The 15,785-nt window shown below is 44.6% G+C and overlaps 1 protein-coding gene across 5 annotated transcripts in view; it reads left to right on the forward strand.

The window, feature by feature from the left end:
* Positions 1 to 15,785, forward strand: part of MMP28 (matrix metallopeptidase 28) — a 39,078-nt gene that overhangs the window by 14,206 nt on the left and 9,087 nt on the right. For all 5 annotated transcript variants that reach the window (XM_035300803.3, XM_035300802.3, XM_003732956.6 and 2 more), the window contains 2 exons: positions 13,076 to 13,155; positions 13,312 to 13,499. In XM_035300803.3, the coding sequence (XP_035156694.1) occupies positions 13,076 to 13,155; positions 13,312 to 13,499 (268 nt within the window). The remainder of the gene's footprint in view (positions 1 to 13,075; positions 13,156 to 13,311; positions 13,500 to 15,785) is intronic.

The following is a 15,785-nucleotide window of genomic DNA, read 5'->3' on the forward strand; positions in this document are numbered from 1 at the left end:
GGCCAACATGGTGAAACCCCATCTCTACTAAAAATATAAAAATTAGCTGGGTGTGTTGGCACATGCCTGTAATCCCAGCTACTTGGGAAGCTGAGGCAGGACAATTGCTCGAACCTGGGAGGCAGAGGTTGTTGTGAGCCAAGATTGCACTATTGCACTCGAGCCTGGGTGACAAGAGCAAAACTCTGTCTCAAAAAAAACAAACCAAAACTCTGGAAATGTAATGGGTGTGTGTATGTATATATATATTGCATATATACACACACAGTTGAGAATCTGTATAGAGGTGTGTATGTGTATATAGAAACCATATATATGTGTTTCTATATATGGTTAATTGCATGAGCTTCAGTGCCAGACAAACCCATATGTAAACCATGGATAATTCATTTAACCTCTATGAAGCTCAGTTTTCTTCTCCATACAATGGGAGTTAACAATGCCTATTTAACAAGATTGTTGTATGGTTTCATTGAAATAACATATGTAAAATGCCTAGCACAGTTCATAGTACATAGAAAGCAGTCTATAATAGGAAGTTGCTCTCAATGCTGTTATTACCTTTATCATTACTTTAGAGAGCAGAGCTTCAGCTTAAAGTCTGGGCTTGAAGACTAGCTCCCCCACCACAACAATACAGGACAAAATATGTAAGGCAACTATTTTTAGCATTGGACAACAGACAGCACAGAGCCGCAATTCCTAAAGACAGTATTTTAGTTACTATGACTATATAACAAATTACCCCCAAAACTTAGTGAAGTAAAACAACCATTTATTAAGTTGACAGATACTGTCAGTCGAAATTTCAAATAGGGCACTTCAGGGAGACACAGCTTGTCTCCATTCTACAGTGTCTGGGGCTGGAATCATCTGAAGTTCCTTTAGATATCTGGCAGTCGATACTGGCTGTTGGCTGGTGGCCTCAGTTCTTTTTCACGTGGGCCTATCCACACGGTCTGTTCATGTGGGCTAGGTGGGGCTTCCTTATAACATGGTGGCTCGGTCCTGGGCATGAGTGTTGAGAGAGGGGAGAAGAGAGAGGAACTACATCCTTTTTATGACCTACTATTGCTTCTGCTGCACTCCATTGGCTAGAGCAGTCACAGCCCACTCCCAGGTTCAAGGAGGGAACATAGACCCCACAATTGCTGGGAGGAGTGTTAAGGTCACATTGTGAGAAGAATGTGGGAATGGGAGATACTGCTGTGTCATTTAGGGAACAACCATCCACAGAAGGAAAACCCAGAAAGTGAGCCCCACAATTACCCCAGTTCTTTGCTTGGAGACAATTCCTGACTGCAGTGCAGGGAGCTAGACCTCAAGCAGAACACAGCAGTCCTGCTGTGCTGAGGTGACGAAGCTCAGAGTTCAGGGCTGTTGAAGTAGCTAGAATCCATGAAGTGGTGCATCACAGAGGAGGAGCTATAGTGAAGGAAGTTCCCATAAGTCTGTATGGAGTTCACTGCAAGTCCTTGCCTGGGACTGTGCTAGCATGTGTAAGGTGAGAATGTGCGGCGCTTATCAGAGAACAGCTGCTATGTGATTGAGAGCAGGAAAAAAGACTGGAGAAGTTGAGCAGTTCTGGAAGATATTGGCAGTCTGGGCCAGCCAAAATGGAAAAATCTCTTGAAAACCCTAGGCATCTATCTGAAACACCAGCATTGCCATGCTTTAGGTGTAAGGACCATGAACTAGAGTCAGACCTACTCAAACAAAACTTGGAAATGAGTAAACATAAAACACTTTTTTTCCCTTGTCATAATTTCTGTAAAAGACAACTGGCTACTTAAAGCAAAATAATAACATTTTAAGTTGGACTTTATTTTTATTTTTTGAGACAGGATCTCTTTTTGTCACCCAGGCTGGAGTGCAGTGTTGCAATCATGGCTCACTGCAGCCTCAATCTCCCGGGCTCAAGTGATCCTCCTACCTCAGCCTCCTGAGTAGATGGAACTACAGACATGTACCACCAGGCCCAATTAATTTAAAAATGTTTTTGTAGAGATGAGGTCTCCCCATGTTGCCCAGGCTGGTCTCGAACTCCTGGACTTAAGCAATCCTCCTGCCTCAGCCTTCCAAAGTCCTGGGATTACTGGCTGGGATTCTACTATTCTATAATGGTAGAATTTTATTTACCCACCCTCACTTCCCTTGGCCAGGTGGTGTGCCACTGTTATAACCACTGCTTTTACATGTATTGGACTTTAAAACACATGTAAAAGTAACAGTATGACAATGGCACAAGGGAAGCGGGGGTAGGTAAATGGAATTCTACTACTGTAAGATTAATACATTTGTGGCTGGGCATGTTGACTCATGCCTGTAATCCCAGCACTTTGGGAGGCCGAGGCTAGAGGATTGCTTGAGCCAAGGAGTTTGAGACCAGCCTGGGCAACATAGAGAGACCCTGTCTCTACAAATTAAAAAAAAATTAATACATTTGTGAATCAGAAATGTCAGGTGTGAAGTAGGAAATGGGATGTGTCAAGTGGGAAGTGAGAGATGGGGTTTCACTATGTTGCCAGAGTGGTTTTGAACTCCTGATCTCAAGTGATCTGCCTGCCTTGGGCTCCCACAATGCTGAGATCACAGACTTGAGTCACCATGCCCAGCTTCTACAGACTAATTTCTGTGTATATATATTTGCATATCCTGGACATTTCATATAAATGGAATCATATTGTATGTGGCCTTTTGAAACTGGATACTTGAAAACTTTAACACCACTCTCCCAATAATGAATAGAACAAATAGACAAAAAAAAAAATCAGTAAGGATGTAGCAGACTTGAACAATACAGTAAACCTTGACCTAATTGATGTTGATAGAAAACTGCACCGGAGAACTCCAGATACACATTCTTCTCAAGTGCATATCAATAATTTACCAACTGAGACCATAGGCTAGGCCATAAAATAAGTCTCAACTCATTTCAAACCTTTAAATTTTGCAAAAGGCTGGGTGCGGTGGCTCATACCTATAATCTCAGCATTTTGGGAGGCCAAAGCAGAAGGATCATTTGAGGTCAGGAGCTGGAGATCAGCCTGACCAACATGGTGAAACTTCATCTCTAATACAAATAGTAAAAATTAGCTGGACATAGTGGCAAACACCTGTAATCTCAGCTACCCAGGAGGCTGAAGCAGGAGACTTGCTTGAACCCAGGAGGTAGAAGTTGCAGTGAGCCAAGATCGCACTGCTGCACTCCAGCCTGGGCAACAGGGTGAGACTCTATCTCAAACAAACAAACAAAAACTTTAAATGTTGCAAATTACATTTTCTTAACAAAACAGAACTAATTTAAAAATCAGTAACAATAAGACATCTAGCCAAGCCCCAGATATTTGGAAATTAAACAACACATTCCTAAATTACCCATGAGTTGGTTCAGAAATCACCAGGGCAATGAAACTGAATAATAATGAAAATACAACATTTCAAATAAATATTTGTGCTTTAAATGCCTATACTAAGAAAGAAGTTTTAGGTCAATGGTTTAATCTTCCACTTTAAGAATCTGAAGAAAGAACACATTAAACCGAAAGGGCACAGGAAAGAAAGACCTAATACAAAACAGCTTTGTGATCATAGGTAGTTCCTTTACTTGGCTGCAGTTTCCTCTGTAAAATAAGGGGGCTGAATTTCTTAAATGACTTCTAAGATTCTCTCTAGCTCTAACACTGTTTGGCTTTGGTGTGTCTGTATGCTTGTGCCTCTATATAAGTGTGTGCCTGTGTGTGAGCATATATCATCTGCCTCTGTGTCCATGTCTGTCTGTCTGGATGTGCCTGTGTTCTCAAGTCTCTGTGTGTATCCCTGTACCCTGTGTACATGCTCTATGTGTTCCCTGTGTGCACATAATGTAACAAAGTTGAGGCCTTTCCAGAGTGGGCTTTGCCAGGGAGGAGACTAATGGCTTACAAAGCTGTGTTGTGGACAAACAAGTTCATTGTTACCCACTTAGGAAAACTAGAGCTGCTCACAGCACTGGGAAGTAGGAAGAACATGCACTGCTGAGTTGCAAGATTGAGAGTTAATGGATGACATCATCACCCTGTCCCCCACTCCGGTTCCAAACCAGACACTGTCCTATGCTTGGGTGACACAGATTCTCTATCATTTGCTTTGCTTGGACCTTCTTTAGAACAGCCAGGCAGTAGTTTCAGGACCTGCCTTCCACTGGGTGGTCTAGCTATATCTGAACAGCTACTCCTAGTGTGCCAGTACAAGGAGCTGGAGAGTTTATTTCTCCAGGGAGACACTGAAGCTTCTGTGGAGTATCCACCCCCAGATGCAGTGTCTGTTTCTCATACCCCAGAGCCATTCATTTGACTTTTTGTGAGTCAGAAACCCAGAAGCCTGGGTGTGGAAGCCGTTCCCAAGAACTCAGCTCAGTGACTCATGGGTACAGGGTGAAGAGAAGTGCAAAAGAGGCTCTGAAGGGTCCTAGAGGACCACAGTTGGTGTAAAAGCACTTGTCTAGCCAATTTGGAAATGAAGAAATCTACCAGGATTTGGGGTAGTGGAAGCATGACCATAGCAGAAAGAGATGGTCGCACATCTCCCTAAACCCACCCTTGATCAAGGCATTATTTTGTGCCCTAAACTTAGCCCCACAAGTCTAGTGAGAACCATGAGTCCATATAGTTTAGTTATTTGGCATTAGAGAAAGAGTACAAGATGCGGTCTGGATGGAGACTGACTGGCTGGTGTTTTCCATCTTCCTTAAGGACAGAAAATGAAAGGAGGGCTGGCCACAGTGGCTCATGATGGCTGTAACCCCAACACTTTGGGGTAGAAGGACCACTTGAGCCCAGGAGTTCAAGATAAGCCTTGGCATCATAGAGAGACTCCATCTTTACAAAAGTTTAAAAATTAGCCAGGCATGGTGGCACATGCCTGCAGTCCCAGCTACTCGGGAGGCTAAGGTATGAGGATCACTTGAGCTCAGGAGGTTGAGGTTTGCAGTGAGCTGTGATCACACCACTGCACTCCAGCCACGGTGACAGAGCAAGACCCTGTCGAGAGAGAGAGAGAGAGAGAGAGAGAGAGAGAGAGAGAGAGAGAGAGAGAGAGAGAGAGGAAGGAGCAGGGATTATAACAAGAGGAATCTAGGTTACACCCAGACAGAACTTTGTGACTATTAGACTAAGGACAAAGGGGCTGGGTGCAGTGGCTCACACCTGTAATCCCAACACTTTGGGAAGCCAAGTTGGGTGGATCACTTGAGGTCAGGGGTTTGAGACCAACCTGGCCAACATGGCAAAGACCCGTCTCTACTAAAAATACAAAATTAGCTGGGCATCATGGTGCATGCCTGTAATCCCAACTACTCATGGACTGAGGCAGAAGAATTGCTTGAGCCCAGGAGGCGGAGGTTGCAGTGAGCTGATTATTGCGCCACTGCACTCCAGCCTGGGTGACAGAGCGAGACTCTGACTCAAAAAAAAAGACTAAGGACAAAGGAAAGAAGGAGAAAAGAAAGGGAATCAGACAGAGGGAGGGGGAAGTCTTTGCCCAAAAGTAAAGGAAAGGAGCTGAGCTGACCCCACTGTCCTGAGGTCTTTACTAGCCCCCAGGAGCCAGAGGATGAAACCAGAGCATTCTGGCGGCAGATGTTTGTCTTTATTCAGGAACATGCTTCAGTCCTGTCGAATGCCTGTGGCCTGTTAGACGACCTGTTTTGGGTGTGATGGAAGAAAGGATCCTAGCCCTATTTGAAAGTCGGAGCCCACCACCTAAGCAACCTCTTTTCTGTTCTAACCTGGGCTTTCTTGTAGAGCAGACAGGAGAAATCCCAGTTTGACCTTTTCCTTTTTTCTTTTAACAGCAAGTTTGACTTTTTCTTAGTTGAAAGTCAGCTCCCCAGTAGAGAGAGCAGCTTAGCCCTTGCCCCTTTAGTTTTAAAGCCTCTTAGTCTCTTGTTTAAATGTAAAATAAAGCATCCTAGGGTAGATATCACAGGATTCAGACTCAAGTACTGGTTCTGTCACACACTAGGTCGCTTTAGTAAGACACTACACTCCCATGAAACTTAATTTCTTCATCTTTAAAATGGGAATAACAACACCTGTCCTGCTATATTCTTGCAAGGAGATTGTGAGGTTCAAAGAAGGTGTGACATCTTTAAAAAGCTCTACAGTTGTCTAGGGCTTATTGTGCTTCTGACTAGCAGAAAACATTTTTTAATATACAGAACACGTCAAGGCAGAATACCAGCTATCGTTCATCTTTTTTTCATTTGTTTTTGTTTTCTTGAGATGGAGTCTCGCTCTGTTGCCAGGCTGGAGTGCAATGGCGTGATCTCAGCTCACTGCAACCTCTACCTCCCAGGCTCAAGCGATTCTCCTGCCTCAGCCTCCCGAGTAGCTGGGACTACAGGCACGCACCACCCCACCCAGCTGATTTTTGTATTTTTAGTAGGGAACGCGGTTTTACCATGTTGGCCAGGATGGTCTCAATCTCTTGACCTCGTGATCCGCCCACCTCAGCCTCCCAAAGTGCTGGGATTACAGGCATGAGCTTTTTTTTTTTTTTTGAGACAGGATCTTACTAGCCCAGAGACAGGATCTCACCAGCCCAGGCTGGTCTTGAATTCCTGGCCTCAAGAGCTCTTCCTGCCCCAGCCTCTCAAAGTGCTAGGATTACAGGCGTGAGCCACTATACCGGGCCATCCTTTGCATCTTGACTTGGCTAATAATGCCAAAGATACACTTGAATAATAAGCACAATCTCAAAGTCACTATAGGAGCTAAAATAATAATAAAATGTCACATGAGATGGAGTATATCATAGGTGCAGTGACAGTTTCTGTATGTATTTGGCAATCTTTAAATTCTTCATGTCTGCTGCTGAAATTCTGTGATGTGGAGGATGTCTAAGAAGGTGAGTCCTACACATTCATCTACCAAATGTCCTTTCCAGCAATAAAGCTCCATGACCATAGAGGTAAAAATAGCATTGTTAATGGGACAACTGTCATAAAGCTTTCCCAAAGCATCTTGTTAGATGTTGATGGTCCTCCTGTGAGAAAAGTAAAGCACTATTCTTTCTCCCATTTTATACACTGAGACACAGAGAGGTTAAGTAACTTTGTCTTAATTTACACAGCTAGTCAGTTGCAGACATAGGGCTAGAGTAATGGATAGAGCTGGAATATATATTAGAGCTCTAATAATCCAAACTCCTCATATATAGAGAGGAAACTGAAGCCAGAGAGGTGAAGGATTTACCTAAGGACACACAGTTAGCCATAACACCACGAATAAAACTCAAGACTCTCAGTCCAGGGCCCTTGCCCTGCTAGTCCAATGATGCAGAGTTTCTGACTCAGGCCTTGGGTTCATTTTGCTACACCTCATCGTTGGTCCTGCCCTGCACAGAAATGGCCACAATTTCCCTTCCCTCAGGCACTAAATAGGCTAGGCTGTATGCACACTCCCAGGACAAGTCAGGACCGGTGCAGGCCTAGAATCCCTAGCACTGTGATTCCACCCAGCTGGCTGGGTCCTGGGAGAACTAGTTCCATTTTATACAGACTCCATAGCCACTCCCAGGGACTTTCAGAGGTGACTTCCCTGGGAAAGTGGTCCCAGCCCTAACCAAGGGGGTGAGGCATGTTGGCACAAGCTTTTAGGCCAGAGTAGGGTGAGTCACTTAAGGGGCACAGCCCTCCAGCTTCCTCTCCATTCAGCTCAAGCCTTGGGCTCTCTGAGAGAAAGGACGGGTGGAAAATAGGGAAGAGAGATAACCTGGTCCTTGAACTTCAAGGCCAGGAGGAGCAGTCTAGTCCCTCCCTTCATGAAGTGGGGCAGGGATGATCCCAGGTGGAACTCAGAGAGTCCCTAAGAGAACTGACAAAGCCCCAGGAAAATGGAAGCCTAGAAGGAAAATGACCCCCTAGAGGTCTCATGTTCAAGCTGGGATGATAACTGGAGCTCCACCTCCCCTCCCCGTCTCGTGTCTTCTCTTGGGATCCCTTTGTCATGCTGATACTCCTCCACCCTGACCCCTCACCCCTGCTCCTTCTCCCATGCAGAGTAGACCATTTCTCTCACCTTTGCTGGGGGAAACTGAGGCATGAAAAATGCCTCACAGAAGAGGGTTAGGGACACCTCCAGAAGCAGACGGAGTTTCAACCACACCACCTCCTCACCCGGAGATGTGGATCTGCCTCCACTCCAGAGAACACTTAGCCCTGACAGCATTAGGGATCCCTTTCCTGTATGCGTTTTTTAAAATTTTTGAATATATTCATGTTAGGCATAAAAGTATAAGGGAGCCCATAGATCCTGATAATCCCTGTTATAATACTTCAGTGCCTTTTTTTTTTTTTTTTTTGAGATGGAGTGTTACTCTTATTGCTCAGGGTGGAGTGCTATGGTAGGATCTCAGCTCACTGCAACCTCCACCTCCCAGGTCCAAGTGATTCTCCTGCCTCAGCCTCCCGGGTAGCTGGGATTACAAGCACCCACCACCATGCCCAGCTAGTTTTTGTATTTTTAGTAGAGACAGCGTTTCAGATCCACCTGCCTTGGCCTCTGAAAGTGCTGGGATTACAGGCGTGAGCGACCTCGCCCGGCTACTTCAGTGCTTTTATAAAAACATAAAATGTCAAGTTCTAAAAATTTATTTTTCTGATTCTTTCAGTGCCTCTGCTTGGCTGATGTCCTGGCCTTGTGCTCATTCTGCTTAATGGGACTTTAACTCTGCCTTGCAACCTACAGGGTCCCAGAGGCGAGTTAGGAAGAAAGGCCCAGGACTTCCCCTCTGAGGGACCCCTGAAAAAGGCTCTCACCCCCACCCCCATTCTGCCCTCCACCCCACCTTGCCTGCCAGAGTACCAGGCACAGCAGCCCAGCCAGGAAACAGGAGACGCCGCCAGTCAATTTCCCCTCCCTCCCGCTCTGTCCAAGGCTTCAGAGTTCCAGAATCAGAGCCAACTCCCTGATAAGGGCTGGGTGTGTTTGTGGAGAGAGGCACAAGGGAGTGCCAGCCATGCTGACCTGTGACCTGGTCTGTCCCAAGTCAGTCACCTAGCAAAACTGCCTCTAAGGAGATATTAATTCCCTGGCTTCCTTCAGAAAGTCCCCTGTCCATCCTCCCCAAGGGAAAGGAGGAGACAAGGAAGAGAACAAGCCATCCAGCTGAGGTCAGGCAAGTCAGAGATAGAAGCACCTAAATTGAGGAACAGAGGTGTAACTGCCATGTTCAAAGCACTTCCCTTTTTACAGATGGATTGCATTCCAAAAGTCTATTGTTAATTTTCACTCTAAGGTAAATAAATGAGTTAAACTATTTGTTGAGCATTTACAACGTACCTAACACTATACTAAATGTACATTGTTTTACTTAATCCTTCTGAGAACCCTGAATAAGATTAAGAATAAATTGATTTTATTCTCACTTTGTGGATAAAGAAAGAGAGGTTCAGAGAGATTAAATAATTTGTCCCTAGCCATCTGACAGAGTCAGGGCTGGGAACAGATTTTCATCCCCAAACCTGGTGGCTATCCCATGATGTCACATGATTTCGAGCAGGAAATAACTTGCCAAATTAAGCTGCTAGGACATTTTTAATCCATTCATCCAAAAATAGTGTACATTTGCAAAGGGAAAAAAGGAAACAATAGTTCTGAAATACTAATGAATTAATGCAGAAAAAAATGAAATGGACTAGAAAAGTTATCTAGAATAAGGAGTCTGTATGAAAAGTTACTTTATTGAGAAGAGGACATGGAGGTTGCTGAAAATGAATGTGAATGAAATCCATAAGGGGAAGCTGGATACTTGCAAAGATTTAAGGGTTTGCTGATCCTGGGTCTTAGTATCTAGCTTCATTTCCAACTTGTGCATTTTCCTTGAGACAGTAGCTATGATTGGCATTACTTTGAGTTAAGAAATACAGTATAGCTGGGCACGGTGGCTCATGCCTGTAATCCCAGCACTTTGGGAGGCCGAGGCAGGAGGATCACAAAGTCAGGAATTTGAGACCAGTGTGGCCAACTTAGTGAAACCCCATCACTACTAAAAATATAAAAAATTAGCCACGTGTGGTGGTGTGCACCTGTAATCCCAGCTACTCAGGAGGCTGAGGTGGGAGAATTGCATGAACCCCTGGAGGCAGAGGTGGCAATGAGCTGAAATAGTGCCATTGCACTCCAGCCAGGGTAACAGTGCAAGACTCTGTCTCAATAAATAAATAAATAAATAAATAAATAAATAAATAAATACAGCATGGTGGGCATGGTGGCAGGCACCTGCAGTCCCAGCCACTCAAGAGGCTATAGGAGGATCACTTGAGTCCAGGAGTTTGAGGCTGTGGTGTGCGATGAATAGCCACTGTACTCCAGCCAGGGCAGCATAGTGAGACCCCATCTCTAAAACATCAAAAAGGGGAAAAAGAAATAAGAAATAACAGCAAAGAAAAATGAGAGTAAGAGAAGACAAAATTGTTTCTGTATAGGTAACGTAACAAGGAAGGGTAAAAATTGAGACTATGTAGGTAGAAGAATTCTCTGTGTAGAAGAATTATGCAGCTGAGGTAACATTCTTCTTTTATTCAAGGTGACATTTAGGTAACTTTATCAGTGAGAAGGGCAAGCAGGGAGCCAAGTGCATCATCTGCCCAAAGGGTAGAACTGGTGGTAGGTGAGAATTGCGAGTCACACTTTTCTCTTCACTGGCCACAAATAACTTGATTACTGACAGAGCAGCTTCCAGGTGTGTTAGGGCAGGCAGAGTCAAAGGCACCTGGACCCTGAGATGTTCTCCAATTATACCAGTTTCCCAGAGGAGCTCATCCTGGTTCACAGCTTTATATCACCCACATGCTGAAATATTCTGGCTGCTTCTTTGAGCTCTAGGATCATACAGCCAGTGACACTTTGAAATCTCCATGGTCGGGGTCCGCAGTGGCTCCGGCCAGATGTCCTGGCACTTGAGGAGGCGAGGCCATGAGTTCAAGGCCAACCTGAGCAACGTTACAAGCTCTCATTGATTAACAACAACAACAACAAATAAATAAATAAATAAATAAATAATAAATATCCACGGTAATCTTATTCCCACGCACCCCCATCTGTACCTCCTGTGAGCTTCCTCATACATTAAATGGGATCACCTTCCAAGCCAAAAACTTAGGAGCGTCCCTGATTCCTCTCTTTCATTCCCCACAATTAATCCATCAGCAGGACTAAAACAAACCTACACTTCTTGTCCTGGCTGACAGCCCTGCCTCTCTCTCTGACTTCATCTCACACTCTGTTTCTTCACACTTACTGTGCTCCAGCCTTCCTTCTGTTCCTTAAACATGTCACTGTCATTCCTAGACTAGGGCTTTTGAATTTGTTGTTTCCTCTGCCTGGAACACCCTTTCCCACTTCATTGCATGGTGAACTTCTCATTCTTTAGGGCTCAGATTACATATCAGTTCCTCAGAGACTCGACGACTCCTTCCTGACCTTCTGATGTGAAGTTTCTCTAAATTATTCTCAATCATATCACTTGGTTTCTTTTCTTCATTGTACCAATTTATCTCCTTTATTTATTTGTTATCTTTTTTTTTTTTGAGACAGGTTCTCTCTCTGTCACCCAGGCTGGAGTGCAGTGGCATAATCTCAGCTCACTCTAACCTCTGCCTTCCAGGTTCAAACAATTCTCATGCCTCAGCCTCCTGAGTAGCTGGGACAACAGGTGCGTGCCACCACACCCAGCTAAGTTTTTTATTTTTAGTAGAGATGGAGTTTTGCCATTTTGGCCAAGCTGGTCTCAAACTCCTGACCTCAGGTGATGTGCCCGTCTTGGCCTCCCAAAGTGCTGGGATTATAGACATGAGCCACCATGCCCAGCCTAGGGATGTCTTATATTTTATTGTACCTAGCAGGGTACCTAGTACATTGCATAAATTAACAAATGAATGAATAAAAGAAGCTTTCTAATTCAAAAAACACATCTTTAGAGGGTCAAGTTTTTATATCAATTATAAAGTTAGTGGTAAGTGCATTTGTTGTTCTAGGATCTCTAATATATCTACATTTGGGCCAGGTGCAGTGGTTCATGCCTCTAATCCCAGCACTTTGGGAGGCCAAGGCAGGTGGATCACCTGAGGTCAGGAGTTCGAGACCAGCCTGGACACCATGGTGAAACCCCGTCTCTACTAAAAACACAAAGTTAGGCAGGTGTGGTGGTACGCACCTGTAATTTCAGCTATTCAGGAGACTGAGGCAAGACAATTGCTTGAACCTGGCAGGCGGAGGTTGCAGTGAGCCGTGTTTGTACCACTGCACTCTAGCCTGGGCAACAAAAGCAAAATTCCATCTCAAAAAAAGCAAAACAAATATATATATATATATACATTTGTGGGGAAGATAACTGTTTTTTTAAGATGACAGAATTAGACATTTCACAACCCAGCCATGGCAGAGCTAGCACCTGATCAGCTCCTAATCAAGACCAGAAGATATTCTAGAGAGTGTAGTTGTTTCAGGATGCATATGAATGGGGTATATATACATAATGCATATTATAATAGCTGCTGTCTACTATGTGACAGGCACTGTGCTAAGTGCTTGTGATTAGTCCTCACACACACAAAACCCCCGTAAGGTAAGTACTAGTATTAAGCCCACTTTACAGTTGAGAAACCTGTGGTTTGGAGAAGTATCTTACTTGTTGGAATTCAAAACTAGGTGTGCCTGACTCCAGAGCCTGTTACTCTACTGTCTAGCATGTCCTGCTAGATTCCTACCAATGCCATAAGATATGGGCAGGTACTGCTGGCCCAGTAGGTACTGCAGGGCACGTACTACTGGCCCAGTTTTAGGCATCAGGAAGCAAAGGTTCAGAAATATTGAAAGACTTGCCTGAGATCATCAGCTAGACAATGGTGGCCTGGAATTGAGTCCAGATCCTTTTGACTTTAATCCCAGGACTCATTCTGCTATAGTTTATAGACCCTCTTGGGCAGGAGACAAGAGGTGAGACTGGGCAGGATGTATGTGCCATGGGCCCTTGGGGACCATGGGAGGGAAAAGGATGTTACGGAAAAGGCTGATATTCCTCTCTCCTGCAGGCATTCTTGGAGAAATATGGATACTTCAATGAACAGGTCCCCAAAGCTCCCACCTCCACTCGATTCAGCAATGCCATCAGGTAGGGATGGAGGGATGTGGAGGACTTAGGGTAGGGGTGCTAGGATGCCAAGCTCTGACCATTTCCTCCCTCCTCCTGGAAGCCTGGCTGGCCACGCCACAGGGAGGCAGACCTCCCTGCCCTCACCCTCCCCTTGTGGTCCTTTCCTCCTGGCAGAGCATTTCAGTGGGTGTCCCAGCTACCTGTCAGCGGTGTGCTGGACCGCACCACCCTGCGCCAGATGACTCGTCCCCGCTGCGGGGTTGCAGATACTGACAGTTATGAGGCCTGGACTGAGAGGATCAGTGACCTGTTTGCTGGACACCAGACCCAAAGGAGGCGTAAGAAACGCTTTGCAAAGCAAGGTGAGCACTGTTAAAATCCAGCTAGGCTAAGATTTCCCAATGTCTTAAAGCCAATGGCTAGGAAAACAGCTGAGCCTGGGACTAGAGTTTGTCAGTAACCTCTCTTCCCTAGGGCAGGGGAGGAGTGGGTGAATAGGACCTCTTGGCTCGAGGACCATGATTGAGAATACGGACATTTAAACCAGAATGACATCTACAATGATGAATTTTCATTGAACAAGTATTTTTCCAGATCAAACCCCACAAAACCCACGTAATTCCTTGATCAGTTTTCAAGGCAGTGCAGTTAAACTATTGCTAACATTTTTCATTTATATTTACTGAAGTTATTTTCATCAGAATTCATTTTTTTATAACAGTTGTTCAACAAAGATGTGATCCATTGATTTACTTTGTCCATAGCATATTTGTAACCACTTTATTGAGATATAGTTTACATGCCATACAATTTACCCATTTAAAGTATACAATTCAGTGGTTTTGAGGATATTTGAAGAATTGTGCAACCATTACCACAATCTAATGCCAGAACAGTTCATCATTTATCACCCTGAAAAGAAACCCCATGCCCATTAGCAGTCATTCGCCCTTCTGCCCTTCCCCTAGCCTCTGGCAACCATTAATCCACTTCTGTCTCAATAGATTTGCCTCTCTGAACATTTCATCATAGCACAGTTGACACATCGCAGTTTCTACTGTCATGATTTTCCTTTTGCAGCTTTATTTTGTTTCTTTGTTTTCTCCTCCTCCTTCTTTTTGCCAAATTTAATATTCCAGGGTTAAATGGTACAGGTCTAAGATTTATGAAGATTTGATTCTTTTGTCAGTTTTTCCATAAATAACAAGCTTTACTATATGTAATATTAACCACCTGATTGTTTTTACTAAGTCTAATTTTCTCTGCTCAATTTTTGAAGCTTTCAAGATTTCTAACAAAATGGGGGGTTTTAACCAGGTTTTCATCTATCATTAATTTTACTGCGAACACTTTGGGCCATTGCCAGTTTTAATTGGTGTTGACTACTTTTACTGATAGTATTCATTAGGAACAGGATGGAAGGGATATAGTTTGTTCTCATTTCTTAGCTAATTCATAAGGAACTTACCGGCAGTTCCCCTCTACTGTTGGAGGGCAGCTGTTTCCAGGTGTTTGCCAACCCAATTCTGCTTCACCTATGTGCCCAGCCACTCTGGGTCCTCAGTACTGACTGCCTGCTTTCCTGGTAAAACAAGGAGTCAGCAATGGGGTCCGGCTTCAGAGTCAAGATGCCCTTGGTGTCAACATGTTCTATGTCCCACAGTGTTTCTGGGCAATGGAGAGGAAGAGTGAAGTAGAAGAACAGAGATGTGTGAGTTCAAGAGGCACTGGTAGAACAGAGAGTAGCATCCCTGGAGCCAGAGGCCCTGGGTTCAAGTCTTTGTGTGGCCTGGACCAAGTCACTTTGCTCACTGAAGCTCTGTTCCTTCATCCGAGACATAGGCCCTTCCAGGTTGCAAAGGAGAGATGGTTCCTGATTACCAAGTGGAAGGGGCTTGTGAGAAAGCAGTGGAAAGTGGGGCAGCCCCAGAAACAGTCCAGCAGCTGCATTTGGACCTGAGCTCTGGGGCTGCTTCCTTCTGGCTATACCACATCTTCTTACACATGTGAGCCACCACACCCACCAGAGCATCTCTTTTTGATAGAGGATAGTATTATTCAGTTGCCAGATAAAATACAGGATGCCTAGTTAAATTTGGATTTCAGATGAACAACAAATAGTTAAGGTTAAAAATGGCTCACATCTTTAATCCCAGCGTTTTGGGAGGCTGAGGCGGGCAGATCACCTGAGGTCAGGAGTTTGAGACTAGCCAGGCCAACATGGTGAAACCCCATCTCTACTAAAAATACAAAAAAAAAAAAAGAAAAGAAAAATTAGCCTGGCATGGTGACACGCACCTGTAATCCCAGCTACTCTGGAGGCTAAGGCAGGAGAATTCCTTGAACCTGGGAGGTGGAGGTTGCAGTGAGCTGAGATTGTGCCACTGCACTCCAGCCTGGGTGACAGAGGGAGACTCTTGTCTCAAAAAAAAAAAAAAAGAAAGAAAGAAACTTATCTGGCAATCTCATTTCAGGTACTTCTATGCCTGCAGGCTTCCTGTTCCTTCACTGAGCTGGCGGAGGTGGGGGGCACCAGGGTGTATCTGGGGTGGAAAAGGAAGGAAGAGGGGAATGCATATTTATTGAGTAGGTATGACATGCCCAGTAGCTTCATGTTGCAGTCTCATTTAAGCCTCACATCTTACCGT

Source organism: Callithrix jacchus, chromosome 5 (assembly GCF_049354715.1).
Source record: "Callithrix jacchus isolate 240 chromosome 5, calJac240_pri, whole genome shotgun sequence".
Lineage (NCBI taxonomy): Eukaryota > Metazoa > Chordata > Mammalia > Primates > Cebidae > Callithrix > Callithrix jacchus.